At 51.2% G+C, this 15,275-nt stretch overlaps 1 protein-coding gene across 2 annotated transcripts; it reads right to left on the bottom strand.

Annotated features, from left to right (window-relative positions):
* Positions 1 to 878: 878 nt before the first annotated feature.
* On the bottom strand, positions 879 to 15,242 carry slc39a6 (solute carrier family 39 member 6). 2 transcript variants are annotated; one of them, XM_030362656.1, is made up of 13 exons: positions 15,094 to 15,242; positions 14,213 to 14,425; positions 12,630 to 12,797; positions 11,778 to 12,144; positions 11,535 to 11,691; positions 8,788 to 8,877; positions 7,843 to 8,012; positions 6,829 to 7,032; positions 6,523 to 6,604; positions 5,933 to 6,298; positions 4,877 to 4,957; positions 4,212 to 4,402; positions 879 to 2,768 (listed from the first exon to the last, which is right to left on the bottom strand). In XM_030362656.1, the coding sequence occupies exons 1-13, from the start codon at positions 15,159 to 15,161 to the stop codon at positions 2,616 to 2,618; spliced, it is 2,310 nt and encodes a 769-aa protein (XP_030218516.1). In that variant the 5' UTR covers positions 15,162 to 15,242; the 3' UTR covers positions 879 to 2,615. The 2 variants fall into 2 exon arrangements, with proteins under 2 accessions (XP_030218516.1, XP_030218517.1); XM_030362657.1 differs by lacking the exon at positions 8,788 to 8,877.
* Between the last annotated feature and the right edge of the window lie 33 nt (positions 15,243 to 15,275).

The raw sequence follows: 15,275 nt of genomic DNA, 5'->3' as shown, positions 1-15,275 counted from the left end.
AGTAGCCTGTATCTACCAGACTCTCGTACTTCACTTCATTTCATTTCATTTGTACAGAGAGTCTGGACCTAATCAATTGACAAACGTTAACTCACTTGAAGGCGGGTGTCTGTTGAAGTCTAAAATGATTGGATCTGCCCAGTGCCACTCTGGATCTGCCATAACCAATCGCTAACGTTTAGTTGTGACGTATGTCATGCGCCGGGAATCACGCGCAGGTTGTACACAAACCAAACACCTTGCGCGTCTGCACGAAAATGTCCGTCAACGACAGCTGCAGGTTTTGTTCGTCGAATTTAATTTATCAGGGAAAAATTGCACATTGTAAATCAACTACCGACCTACAACAACAACTCAAACTGGCGTACGACTTCATCGTCATTGTTCTCAGACACGCCCTCTGTTCGCTGATTGGTGGCCGCTGTGGCGGCACAAGAAAACCAAATTACATACAGCAGGTCCAGACCTAGTACTGAAGGGAAATTCAAATTGAGCGGAAGTACTTAGGCGGGCGGAGCCAGCCTAGAGGGTCAGAGCATGTAGAGGTGAATCCTATTAAAATGTATTCCTCCTGAATCTGGCGGCATTTTGGTATTTCTGGATAGGCTTTTCATGGATTCTCATTTCTCCTTGTTTTCAGATTTACTTTTCAACCACCTGTCCATTTTCTCAATTTATTATCGTCTAGCTTTCAGAATTTAAACTTGCTCTGGATGAAAAAAAATAAGTTACCATTTTTTTTAAATAAATAAAATTTAATCGGAGAATCCCTTGCACTACTCCACGGTACCCCTAGAGGTACACGTAGCCCCATTTGAGAACCACTGCTGTAGGGTTCCGTTATTAGGTCATATCAGCTCATAAAAGCAGAGCCATGCTCGGGTAAGCAGCTTTATTCTGTTCTGGAGCGTCACAAACACAGAAACACACCAAGCGGCCCACAGACCTGGTACGATCAAGCATGAGAAGCAAAGTAAAAAATGAGAAGGTACCTTATCTATACTGGTTAGGGGGTAGGAGAGGAGCGTTAAGTTTAACAGCAGTAGGCTATCACAGTGGAGCCCTAACAGCAGTCAGAAGGCAAGACATGATCAAATAAAAAAAATCTCTAAAACATAATGGCACTGGCTCAACCGTGACCAACGTCCCTCAAGTTCAGTTTGAATTTGAAAAACAACTCAGTAGTGCATGTTGGGGGTAGGAGGATATTGGAAGATTGAAATGTTACGTTTGATTAAAGTTTAGACACCAAGCCACTTACTTTTGTATTTGTACATTAGCGACCCATGCATGGCCAAATGCAGGTCTGTAATTTCTTCAAATAAGAATAAGCCCTTTACAGTCATTACTGACATGCCCTGCCATTGTTCCGATGAGATGCATTCCCATTTTTCAACAAAAATGTCAAGCAGTAACAAGCAACACAGTGCAGTGAATCAGCGACAGTGTTTACAACTTGAAGCTAGAGACCCGAACAGTCTCCACCTCAGCAGACCCTAAAGGAACTAAAACCAGTTGGATCAAAGTGACAAAGAAAATACAGTTTAGTCTGCGCCATCTTCTTCATTTAATTAAATGAAGACGAGCAGCTTTACAACATTTAAATACTGCTCCTGGAAAAGGTCTTCATACCCAACACAGGTCAGTTGACTCGCTCTGGGGGCATGAAGGATATCGATCAATGGTTGAATAATCATATTAAATACACCTTTATACCATCAAATACGTCCTTGTAGACAATTGTTTCAATCCAAACAGAATGGTTAAAGTATTGCAACACTACTAAAAAAACATGACCTTTGTATGACTATTAAAAAGAAATCACGCTGTAACAAAAAACATTTGGCGATCTTAATGTACATAAAAATGTAACACGTTTTGTCATGACATGAAATCACAGCACGGCACCACTATGAACCTGTACCGGCCCGAAGGTACTGTATCGGCTTCAAGATGTACCCTACTGGACCCGTCTAGGGAAGAGGACTACACATAGTGTTACAGCAGTTCTGTACTGGGTCTATAGTACTTTGTGTACCGGGTTGTAACTGTACTGGCTCTACAAGACTTGAAGAGTAACGGGTTCTACCTGTAATCCGTCTCCAGTACTTGACGAGTACCGGGTTCTACATGTACCGGGTCTCCAGTACTTGACGAGTACCGGGTTCTACCTGTAATCCGTCTCCAGTACCGGGTTCTACATGTACCGGGTCTCCAGTACTTGACGAGTACCGGGTTCTACCTGTACTGGACCTTCTGGGTCTACAGTGCAGTGTAAGTTGCGAACTTTGTCCATGTGTAATGTTTAGCATTACAATTGGACCACGGTTCCCGTATCAGTATCGAAGGTCCACTGGAGCTGCCGTCCGCTCAGGTAGGGTCTATCGTTCTAGCACGGCTGGGCTTCTGACCGCCGGCAGGGAGGGAGACTCTTCCAGAACCTCCTGAGAGCGTGCAGAACGCCAGCGGCCAGCGATGGAGCAGAGAACGGGGGACACAAGCTAAAAAACATAAATAAAAAAAAATGAACTTAAAACAAGGCATAGGGGAGGAGCCGGAGGGGAGGGAGGGAGCAGGGAGATGTGGACCGGAGCCGACTAATACCGGCGCCGGACTCAGTAGCCCAGGTCCAGCTGGATCTTGTGTTCGAACACGGCGATGAGCAGCATGATGGCGAAGCCCAGCAGGATGCCGGCGTTCTGAAGCAGGAAGAAGCCGCAGTGGCCCACGCCCTGCTCGCCCGCGTTGTTGTGCAGCATCTCTGGCATCTAGGGGGTCAAAGGTCACCAGGGTGACCAGGGCTTTATTTTGGAACAGCAGCAATGAAAAAAAACAACGATTTGTGCTCTGCGACGGAGAACAACATCCAGCTCGTCCTGTTTTGAAGGAAAGCCCAAAGACCAGACGTCAAAGGTGACGTATTGACCACCAGGTGTGAGTGTGGTTAACCGTTAAAAATCCTTGGGTTAATCCACCTAGATGTGTGCTGGATAGATCAGTCTACCAGCCTACCCAGTGGACTGTAGCAAACGTTGCTCATCTATCCGTCATACATCTAGGTGGACACGCCAACTTGTGTTGTCAGAAGAGGCAGAATTTCCAAAGGGCTTGTCACAGCTAATCACACTCACACCTGGTGGTACATGTCACCTTTAAAGAAACCAAAAAAAACAAGGTTTTCCCTGTGGCTTCGACGACCAACCGGGTTGCAGTGGCTGCCGTTGGCCAGCATGGAGCGCACTACAGCCGTCGGTGGCAGCAGGGGGGGGGGGGGGGAGCAGCAGGTGACTATGCCACACGGTCAGCTCTTCAACATCACCTGAAGAACTAACAGGTGCAGCTGAGGGCCTGACAGCCAAACTTGTCCACCCCCGAGTGCCTGCTCATCACTAGACAGAGATAAATACATGGACCATGGTTTCTCTTAAACCAGGGGTTTAAGAGAAGTGTGAGAGTGAGCCCCCCCCTCAGAGAGCAAATAAACAGCTGCGCCCCCACCCCCCGAAAGATTGTGTGATTTTAAAGATTCTTTAAGACATTTTAAAAATCTTTGGGTGTTTTTAAAGATATTTTAATTTTGTGTAACTAGCGATGGTAAGTGCTCTACATTTGTTTCTATGAACATCCTCACTGTACCGACAGAGATATACTGTAGTTTCTCTTTCTTCTGACAAATGTACGTATTGTAGGTCGCTTTTGATAAAAGCGTCTGCTAAATGCCCTGAACGCAAATGTAAAATGTAAATGCTTACGACTAAGTGCTTTATTTCGTTTTAGTCAACGTCATCCATTAGTTTGATCCGATTTTATTTTCTACTGATCTTAAAACTCTTTGGGAGCGACATCTTTATTTTGTCGAATGGACATTATCAACCATTCTCGCCCCCCACCTGCCTGAAGGGTCTGCACGAGGGTCTTCAGCAGGTCCTTCTATATGGTCAATGGCCATGGTTCTCAAACGTTGCTACTAGTGCTCGGACACCTTTTCAGCCAATTACCCCCATCGATTTTTTTTTAATTAACATAATGTTTGTGCGTTCCATTTGGCAGTGTCAAGATGAACATTAAAAATATGTGAGGAAGATTGGGCTGTGCTTCATGCAACTGTTGCAGTGTTCACTTCGTTAACGAAAAAATTTAAGTACCCCTAGGGGGATGCGTTGTTCCCATTGGAGAACCACAGGTCTGTGAGGTACGAGCGCAGTTCTCACCATGTCCACCAGGGCCACGTACATGAAGAGCCCGGCCGTCAGGGCGAAGATCCACATGGACACGTTCTCCGCGTAGTGGCCGATGACGATGCCCACGCCCATGCCCAGGTAGGCCATCATGGCCGACAGCACGTTGTACAGGATGGCCTGACGCACCGTCATGCCCGACTTCAGCAGAACCGCAAAGTCCCCTGGGAAATGGAGTCACACGTTCAGGCTCCGACCAATACGGCAGAAAAAACGTTGCTGAATGACTGGGTGAATATAGGAGGGGCCTACTGCTAAATGACCGGGTGAATATAGGAGGGGCCTACTGCTAAATGACCGGGTGAATATAGGAGGTGCCTACTGCTGAATGACTGGGTGAATATAGGAGGGGCCTACTGCTAAATGACCGGGTGAATATAGGAGGGGCCTACTGCTAAATGACCGGGTGAATATAGGAGGTGCCTACTACTAAATGACTGGGTGAATATAGGAGGTGCCTACTGCTAAATGACTGGGTGAATATAGGAGGTGCCTTCTGCTGAATGACTGGGTGAATATAGGAGGTGCCCACTGCTAAATGACTGGGTGAATATAGGAGGTGCCCACTGCTAAATGACTGAGCTTCATTTAGCAGTATGCACCTCCTTAATTCAGAGTGAATAATAAAAGGTGCGTACCCAGCTCGTGGGGGAGCTCGTGGCAGAAGACGGCCACCGACGTGCTCAGACCGCTGGACAGACCCTCGGAGAACGCAGCACCTGGGAACAGAGCAGGATCAGGACCCGCTGCGGCAGACCCCGTACCAGCAGGACCAGGACCCGCTGCGCCAGACCCCGTACCAGCAGGACCAGGACCCGCTGCGCCAGACCCCGTACCAGCAGGACCAGGACCCGCCAGACCCCGTAGCGGCAGGACCAGGACCCGCTGCGCCAGACCCCGTACCGGCAGGACCAGGACCCGCTGCGCCAGACCCCGTACCGGCAGGACCAGGACCCGCTGCGCCAGACCCCGTACCACCAGGACCAGGACCCGCTGCGCCAGACCCCGTACCACCAGGACCAGGACCCGCTGCGCCAGACCCCGTACCAGCAGGACCAGGACCCGCTGCGCCAGACCCCGTACCAGCAGGACCAGGACCCGCAGGACCAGGACCCGCAGGACCAGGACCCGCTGCCCCAGACCCCGTACCGGCAGGACCAGGACCCGCTGCCCCAGACCCCGTACCGGCAGGACCAGGACCAGGACCCGCTGCCCCAGACCCCGTACCGGCAGGACCAGGACCAGGATCCGCTGCCCCAGACCCCGTACCGGCAGGACCAGGACCAGGACCCGCTGCCCCAGACCCCGTACCAGCAGGACCAGGACCCGCTGCCCCAGACCCCGTACCGGCAGGACCAGGACCAGGACCCGCTGCCCCAGACCCCGTACCAGCAGGACCAGGACCCGCTGCGCCAGACCACGTACCAGCAGGACCAGGACCTGCTGCGCCAGACCCCGTACCAGCAGGACCAGGACCCGCTGCGCCAGACCCCGTAGCAGCAGGTCAAGGACCCGCTACGCCAGACCCCGTACCAGCAGGACCAGGACCCGCTGCGCCAGACCCCGTACCAGCAGGACCAGGACCCGCTGCGCCAGACCCCATAGCGGCAGGACCAGGACCCGCTCGCCAGACCCCGTAGCAGCACAGAGTAAAGAACAAACAGCTTAACACCAAAGTACCCCACAGGGCTCACCGATGGCCAGGCCGTCGCTGAAGTTGTGCAGGCCGTCGCCCACGATGACCATCCAGGCCAGCGCGGCCACGCCCACCTGCTCAAAGTGCTCCTGGGAGTAGCTCTGGGCGTGGCTGTGGGGGTGGTGGTTCTGCGAGTGGTGGTGGTGCAGGATGTGGTGGTAGTCGTGGTGATGGTGGTGGTCCGACTGGCCCACCGTGTCGTGGAAGTGCGAGTGGCACTTGTGCTCACAGTCCTGGTCCGTGTAGGCCGCGTCCGGAGGGCGGGTGTGGCCCGCCCCCGCCGCCGCCGCCGCCGACGACTCTGCGGGCGCCAGCATGAGCTGCTGCTCCTCTGCCAGGGCCCCGCCCCCGTTGGCCTCGGCGTCTGTGGACCCAGAGCACAGCGTTGCCATGGTGACCTCATTAGCATCGCCCTCTCGACCGGCTGCCTCAAACACAACCCTACAGATGATTGGTTGGTTGACCGCCCGCCCGCCCCCCCCCCCCCCCCCCCCCCCCCCCCCCCTCCCCCTCCTAACCTTAACCCAGAGAGAGAGAACAACCCAGAGAGGGAGAACCCAGAGAGGGGAGAACCCGGCGGTTCCTTACCTTCGTGGGGCTTGAGGTGGTTCTCCTCCAGGGCGGGAACCTCCTCCAGATCCTTATCTCTCGAGTCCCACTTCTTCTGTATCTGGAAGGAGGAACGGGGATTCATTCGACGTTGCGCACAGCAGCGCCTCCACTGGACACAACCAGTAACAACAAGCGGCCGACTTCATTCTGCCGCGGCCAATTAGTCATTAAAAGAACAAAACAGCAGCACACGCGACCGCAGGTACTAAAAAATAAATAAATACTAAAACAAACCCAACGCAAGCTTCAGAAACAAAGATGCCCAGGCAGAGGAGGTCCCACCTTCTTGCGGTCCTTGTACATCTTGCCCAGCGTCAGGAAGTGTTCGATGAGGAACATGACGTAGACGCCGCTGAGCGCCGTCAGCCCCTTCCACACGCCGTCCAGGTTCTCCTCCTGGTCGCCGTGGAGACCCGGTCCCGCCCCCTCCGGCCCAGAGACCTCATGGTGGTTGTGGTGGTGGTGGAGGTGGTGGGTGGCCTGGGACTGGAGAAGGTGGAGGCACGTTAGAGACTCACATCTGGGAGGTGACCGTGGACAACATCCGGAGCTAAAATGTTGACAACATCTGAAGCTAAACGTGGAAAACATCTGGACCTAGAATTAACCATCATCTGTATTTAAACAGATACACAATATCTAAACACCTTTATAAACTCTGCAAAACCCAAGTTACTGAAAGTCCCTGCCTCTCTCCTCTAAAGCCATGTCACTGAAAGTCCCGCCCTATCTCTCTCCCCTAAACCCATGTTACCGAAAGTCCCGCCCTCTCTCACCTCCCACCACTAAACCCATGTTACTGAAAGTCCCGCCCTCTCTCACCTCTCACCACTAAACCCATGTTACCGAAAGTCCCGCCCTCTCTCACCTCTCACCACTAAACCCATGTTACTGAAAGTCCCGCCCTCTCTCTCCTCTAAACCTGTCATTGAAAGTCCCGCCCTCTCTCTCTCCTCTAAATCTGTCATTGAAAGTCCCGCCCTCTCTCTCCTCTAAACCCATGTCAATGAATGTCCCGCCCTCTCTCACCTCTAAACCCATGTCAATGAAAGTCCCGCCCTCTCTCTCCTCTAAACCTGTCATTGAAAGTCCCGCCCTCTCTCTCTCCTCTAAACCTGTCATTGAAAGTCCCGCCCTCTCTCTCTCCTCTAAATCTGTCATTGAAAGTCCCGCCCTCTCTAGCATCCTCTTCCACACGTTCCGTCATGAGATGACAACGGCAGGGGCCGAGGTCAGGACATATGTGGGGGCTGGACCTGTGGGGGTGAGGTGTACGGGGGGTGTACCAGGACGTACGTGGGGGATGAGGTGGAGGAAGGCGTCGCCACTGAGCGTGCCCACGGCGAGCGCCACCAGGAAGCTGAGCAGGAAGTTGAAGAACACCTTGTTCATGAGGGGGATGAGGACGACCCCCAGCAGAGACAGCAGGCTGATGACCGTGATGGACACGAAGCCCCCCGCCCACGCTGCACACACACACACACACACACACACACACACACACAGATAAACCATCACACACACACACAATAATTTACCCATAATCCATAACACACACACACATACCAATAAACCATAAGACACGCACACGATATGACGTACCCATAAACCATAACAAACACGATATAACGTACCCATAACACACACACACACACACACACACACACACACACACACACACACACACACACACACACACACACACACACACACACACACACACACACACACACACACACACACACACACACACACACACACACACACACACACAAATCCATAAGGTATAACGTAACCATAAACCATAATACTGGGTAGCTGCGGCCTACTGGGTCCACAGTCAGGCCACAGTTACCACAATTACCAACGAGCGCCGTCCACGTCACCCGAGTTCTACGTCCGAGCCCGAGCTTAGCGACGCATCCGAGAAGCTGTGATTCGGGGCCCAGAGGCCGCCAAATAAACGATTCCTCCGAGGTGGGAGGCCATTTATTTTTTTAATCATGTTGTTGTTGACGTGGTTTTTTTGCCGAATCGTGAGAAGTCATTGAAGCCCGAATACATAACCGGCTCAGACCCGACCGGAACCTTTTTGCCAGATAACGTTTGCGTGGGACCGTACGACCTCAGCGACCCTCTTTCCGAGTCTCTGAAGGAAGGGGAATTGTTCCAGCTACGCCGTTTCCCCCCCGTATGGTGCGAATGCGGCGTGGGAAAAGACCGGAGGGTTCCAAATCGTACCCGTGGCGACGCTCTTTCGGCTGTCCCCCCGTCGGTCTTCGTGATCGTGGTTACCGTGACGACTGTGGTTGTGCGTGCGAGAATCGTTCCCTGGAAGGAGAAAAAAGGAACATTGCAAATTACACTTACTTTTTCACTCGCTCACTGGCTGTGTTGAATTTTCTCCCACCTGTGATTGACAGGCCACAAGCTTCCATCGTCCGATAGCGCCCCCTAGCGATCGCCGATAGTCGATGCTATTGGGGGGCAACTTTATAATAATTTTATAATATTAATTATTTATAATAATTTAACACTTTGAAAAAAAAATTCAAAGTTTTTATTTTTCTATTTTTTTCTTAAAAACGATTACGATGGTCTTCCCCTTGGAACAGCGTGAGCCTCCGCTGATTTAAGTTTCGATGCGTCGGCGCCGGCGGCGCTGTCATGATGACACACGCTGATGACACAGCTCGTAGCTGTGTTCGAAATAGTTCCCTATCACGGATATACTAGTGTACTATATAGGGTGCTCGCCCTTTTGTAGTGTTGTTCGAATTCTCACTGGTTAATTTCATGCCCTAATAGTGCACTTAAAATACCCAAAATCTGAGTGTACATATGTTCCCTACGCGTTACTCCCATATACCACAATGCAATGCGGTCGTGTTTTTCTGAGGAGAAGAAGAGGTCTCCGGCTTTCGTTTAGAAATATCCACATTTATTTGGGATTTAACAAGAAAATATAACATTCAAAATTAATAAGAAAAACCTTGTTCAAGGAAATGTAACATTCAACATCAATACAACCTCCAGCTTTCCTCGAGAGTGCCCGGTTTGTTTACATGATCTGGGCGCATCTGTCTGCGTCACACAAATACCCGGCGCATTTACTGACGCAAATGACGTTTAGAAATGTTCAGCGTAGTGTCCGAATTCTCGTTTGTTCGTTCCCTATGTAGTGCACTATATCATGAACACTATAGGGAATAGTGAGTGAGTGAATAGGGAACGATTTCGAACACCTCATGTACCACAGCTGTGACCCGGAAATGGTGCAGCGGGGTGTGATGTAATTTCGCCGTGCGAGCAGACCGGTAGGTTTCGAGCCCCTCCCCTCTCCTCTCGCAGCAGTGAGTGAATACGGCAGGTCAGCGCTACATAGTATGTTTTCCACCGGTGCCAGTTATTTCAATTACAATTTGCGGGGCTTTTTAAGTTGTAAAAATAGCTACCACAGTGCTTTAAAAAAAAATATATATATATATTAATTATTAAAATATAATTATCGCCTTTTTATCGGCAACTTGAGACGATCGACGATGGAATCCATCTATCGTCGATAGTCGATAGAATCGACTATCGGCCCATCCCTAGGCCAGATGTGTTTGCCAGACCGATCAGGGAAGAGATGCTCTGATTGGTGACAATAGATTAGCCTTGGTATAGCCATGCTGCCTTGCGTGCGATTTCATTTCGCGCTGCAAGGCAGCCTGGAATCCATGGATCTGATTTTCGCTTCAGTGAAGGAACCAATCACAGAAAGGGGGGGACAGCAATACGATGACGAGGTCTATGCGACACACCGAAGCTTGTAGTTTGTTTATATCTATGGAGCCAACATGGCAGCAGACGCAAAGTCACCCTTCGATGCAGCCTTAGATAGTGTTCCAAGTACCGTATTGGTCCGAATATAAGACGACCCTGATTATAAGACGACCCCCGTTTTTCAACATTTAGAAAAAAAGATTTGCAGACCACATTTGCAGAACAAAGAACTTCAGTGAATTAAACACTTGTTATATTAATGACAATAATAATAATGCCAGTAAAGGCCACGGCACTTTCAAGGCAAAATATGTACAGTATGATTCAAAATGAATATCAAGCAATAATCAAGCAACATTGTGAATATTTTTAAATAACAGAGAAAATACAGGCCACATATTTAACTAAACTTAACTAAAATTCGCCAAACTTCGCCTCCGATGTCTCTCTATCCCTCACACATGTCCTCTGCCCTGCTGTGTGCACTATCGCCGTCATCGCTCCCCAGCTGCTCCGCTTCCAGCGGCTCCTCCCAAAGTGCGTTTTCTCTGACGTATTCAAAAGCTCTCCGGTCAACCTCACTGAAACAGCCACTTTGGCGACCACGGTAGGATTTGCGCCGACTGTTGGCGTCTTTGAGACGTTGTTTTGGTGCTCGCCATCTTCTTACGTTACACTCCCTGCCCCCGAACTTCTTGGCAGTTGTTACTTGACTCTGCCTTATTGACGACCATTATTTAAAAATTGGCAACATAGCTCCTCCGCTGTTGTTGATTGACCTGACCCACTTTTGACCCACTTTGGTCTGGTTGTTAAGGACGCTGGACTACTTCTTCCAGGAACCAATTCCTGGCGCCACCTGCGGCCGCGAATGTGTATTAACATTTAAATGTAGAGGCGAAGAAGAGAAACTGCGCTCCGAATATAAGACCCCGAATATAAGACGACCCGACTTTTTTGGAGGGTCGTCTTATATTAATTTTTTTATTTCGAGGGGAAAAAAGGCTGTCTTATATTCGGAAAAAAAAAAATAGCAACTTCTGGCTAAACTATTTAATTACAAAGAATTTCTGTCGCTCTACATACAATCGTATCGATCGTATGATTGATACGATTGGCTATGAGCTACGTACAGACGCATTTGATACAGACATTCGTAGCGCCCAATCAACAGCCCCGGGCATTAGTAAAGGAGGGGGGGGGGGGGGGGGGGGGCTGACCTGTGGCTCCGTGCCAGGCAGGGTCTCGGTGGAGGATGCAGGACCCCGAGGAGATCTGGTGGAGGAGGGCCGGGCAGAGGTAGCGGAAGTCCCCCAGCGTCAGGGCCACGTCCCGGGCCATGCCGTGGGTCCTCAGGACCTCCGAGGCGTTCTGACACTGCGGGGGGGGGGGGAGAGCATGGGCCGTGAGCACTGCTATACACACAGGGAGTGAGTGGGTGAGTGTGTGAGTGTTCACAGCACCTCTGTGCTGCCCAGACTGTGGTCGGGGGCCGTGTCGGGGCCGCCCAGGCCCAGGCGGCGGTGCCCATCGTGGTGCTCGTGATCAGTGTCTTGATTGTGGCCGTGGTGGTGGTGGACGGGCTGGTCCCGGTGGACCTGATCGAGGGGGTCCCGATGGTGCTCATCATGGTCGTGATGGGGGTCATCGTTGTCGTCATGGTCCTGGTGGTGGTGGTCCCCATCCAGCCCGCGCCCCGTGGGGCCGTCGCCGTCGGCCCTGCGCCTGCGGTGCCCGGCGCCCGGTCCTCTCCCCAGGGACAGAGCCTGCTGCTCGGGCGAGTCGGAGAGCCGCGCTGCCATCGACGGACGGCTGTCCGTGAGCGTCAAGCTGGAGAGGAGCATCATGGGAAAGCTAACTCAACACAACCCTAGTGCATGTGGTCCGCTGGTCGACGCCATCGTCCGAGGCCAATGATAGGAGCGAACGTCATGATTCTACGTTATATCGGCCCATCAAGGAGCAGACATAGGGGTTACATTTCTGCCATCCTACGGCTTTTGTCTGCAGAGTGGGGGATCGAACCCAGAACCTTTAAACCCTAAATCCCTGACAAACTGTCTGGTATTCATGGCACTTTCATCCTACGATATCCCACTACCAACAAGGAACCAGGTAGTGGTTCCATGGCACCAGGAAGTTGTCATTTCCTGGTGCCTCACCATGACGATGACACCAGACATCACCATGACGACCCATTAGTGTTGTGTTGGGAGGAACCACTCAAAAGAACCCTGCTCCCATCATCTAGTCCTACGACCAATACCCCTGCAAACTTTTATCATCACGGCATCGACTCCTTTAGCCGCAGCTACCTGAGGTTGTGTGCATCGTCGTCGCCGTGGGGATGGTCGCCGTGGGGATGGTCGCCGTGGTGGTGATGGTGGCGGTGCTGGACCGTCACAGTCCGGACGCGGTCCAGGCCGATGTTGTGGAGCAGGCTCTTAAGGGAGGCCAGGGAGATGGTCCCGTTCTCCCCGTAGCTGGAAGGGGTCAACAGGAACATCGTTAGCCAACCAATTAACTCGTTAGTTAATGGACAGAGTTTTTCCATCTTATTTGAATAGGCTCCCTCCCGTTACCTCGTTTTATCGGGACGTGAGAACGTTTTTGTTGCGTTGTCGGTGACTAGGAGCGGCGTTACTGTGTTCCTTTGAACCGTGCTTTTAACCACCGGGGCTTTAGAGGGTGGGACGGCTGTTTTCGGTGAACTCGGCGGCTTTGGATAACGTTTACAAAAGCTACGCCCGTTGATCCGTACTGACCCACAGGAGACATGCAAGATATATACATAAGCCCCCTCCCTACTGAGGGCCGAACCCCCAGACGGCGGTCTGGTACGAGGATCCAGCGTTTAGTGGTCATCCACCCACCACATACCAGGAACAAACCTCCACAAATCCTCCAGGTAAGGTCAAGGCTCAAAACGTTTCCGTTCTCAGGATTGTATTAGATAAATGGTCTGTACCGGCTTATTTATTATTTTACCATTTTGTTTATTTGGCATGTCTCTTTCGAGGCATCACCCTTCATCAGTTGTTCTTTTAAAAAGGAATTTAAAAACGTGATTCTATAAACGTCTGTAATACCACAGCATTGTTAAATACTTATTATATTATTGTTAAATACTAATTATTTAACAATGATTTCCTTCCCGAGACACCTCTATCGATTAACTACGCATCCGATATTAAAAACAACAGCCAACCACTTGTTACCCAGACAACGCAAAAAATGTAATGCACAAAGCACCGTGGAACAGTGTTTTTCTTTCAGCTGATTGAACGGCAAGAACGAAAGTAACCAATATCTAATCGCTGACGGAAACTGTGTTGTTACAAGATCAACCAATCAGAAGAGTCCTTTCATTGGAAGATAATGTGCTTCTGAGGCGGATAACAACCCCGTCGTACATCCTCCTCCAACCACGGGACACCGTGGAGAGGTTTATTTCCTTACGTAAAGCACTCCGACGGCTTTTTGTTATTGAAGGATGCTAGATACACAAACAGATTCCAAGGCTGAGAGATCCACTCAAAGACAACAACAGCGCTACAGACGCAGCCAACCACACGAGCCTCCCGTCATCCACAGGGGAAGTGTCTGAACAGGATGAGTGACTCCTATACCACAGGATGTGGTATAGGAGTCACAATCACAATTCCCCACGATCCCAATTCCGCAACAACCCCCTGTATTAGCTTTACCATTTTTGAAACAAATCTTTATATTATTTTACAGAAAGAAACTATATTTGTTCCTAAACATTGGATGTTGCTACATTAGGATACTGATAGTGTGCCATACTGTAAAAAAAATATGAATATGGGGGGGGGTTATTCCATGGATTTCTTTAGTAAACAAATCAAGGCTGTGGTCGTGACGCTCACCAACCCACCGGTTAAACAGAGCCTCCAGGTGGTGTCTCTGGCTCGACTCCGCCTTCTGGATGTCCACCACAGCTGACGGCATGTCCACCCCGGAGCGTCCGACCCCCTCCGTCGTGGGACACTCGACTGCCCCGGCCAGGGCACCGCTCGGCACACCGCCCCCCCAAAGGCACAGGAGCACCACCAGCACGGCCGTTGCTCTCCTCCCGACCATCACACCCCTGGTTCATAAATCACGACACAAATAGTCACGAGTGGTTGAGTAAATCCCGCTGGCTGGTCAAGCTTAGTTGGTCAGTTTGACGTCCTGTAAATAATAAATTAATCCTCCGGGAGGCGTGTGTGTGTGCGTGCGTGCGTGCGGGGGGGGGGGGGGGGGGTTACAAGGCACATGATCACCCCGAGGAATATACTATACCGATACTCTCCCACACACACAGTCGACAATGTATCGACAACAGCAACGCAGGTTTCACAAATCTGTCCCCTTCTCCACTCCTTTGACTCCAACCACCTCTTACACTACGTGTACTTAAACCCAACCGGTTGAAGGAAGAGTGTGCCTCGGGCCTACGCCTACAGCCGGTTGCATATGGCCAGTGATTGCATTAGTGATCCCCGCAAAACGTGGGAAAATCGTGCACGGCGACCGGGCAGTCAGCATGCGTCGGGATGTGGATCACATCAACAACATTGGGGAGTACACATGGTGGATGTGTGCACCCTGCACCGCGGACCTCCGTGCCGTGTGCACAGAGAGAGGGGCTCACCCCGGAAACCGAGTACAGACGGCGGGGAGAGCGGAGCGCGGCGTGCCGCTCTCCCCGTCGTCCGTGCTCGGGTTTCTGGGGTGAGCGACCGGTGTTCGGTTGTACTCGGACATACTTACGACTGAGTGCTCGACTTAGTTACGGTTTTCTCTCTGTTTTGTAGTCCAGACGCCCGTCTTCTCCTCATGTTGTGCCTTCTTGTGCTAGGCTAGCTGTAGCTGGCGCTAATAAGTAGGGCCTGGCTGGAAGGGCGCCGTGGTGAGGAGAGGCGGGGCGACTCGAGACCTGTGATTGGGCCGTG

The sequence above is a fragment of the Gadus morhua genome, chromosome 8 (assembly GCF_902167405.1).
Source record: "Gadus morhua chromosome 8, gadMor3.0, whole genome shotgun sequence".
NCBI classification, from domain to species: Eukaryota; Metazoa; Chordata; class Actinopteri; order Gadiformes; family Gadidae; genus Gadus; species Gadus morhua.
The sequence above is the reverse complement of the archived record's forward strand: the minus strand, read 5'-3'. Positions and strand labels throughout refer to the sequence as shown.

Coding starts and splice junctions, on each gene's coding strand:
- slc39a6 (XM_030362656.1), bottom strand. CDS start 15,161: ATGAGGAGAAGACGGGCGTCTGGACTACAAAACAGAGAGAAAACCGTA. Junction 14,426..15,093: donor ACTAAGTCGAGCACTCAGTC/GTAAGTATGTCC, acceptor TTTATGAACCAG/GGGTGTGATGGTCGGGAGGA. Junction 4,958..5,932: donor CAGCGACGGCCTGGCCATCG/GTGAGCCCTGTG, acceptor CTCTGTTCCCAG/GTGCTGCGTTCTCCGAGGGT.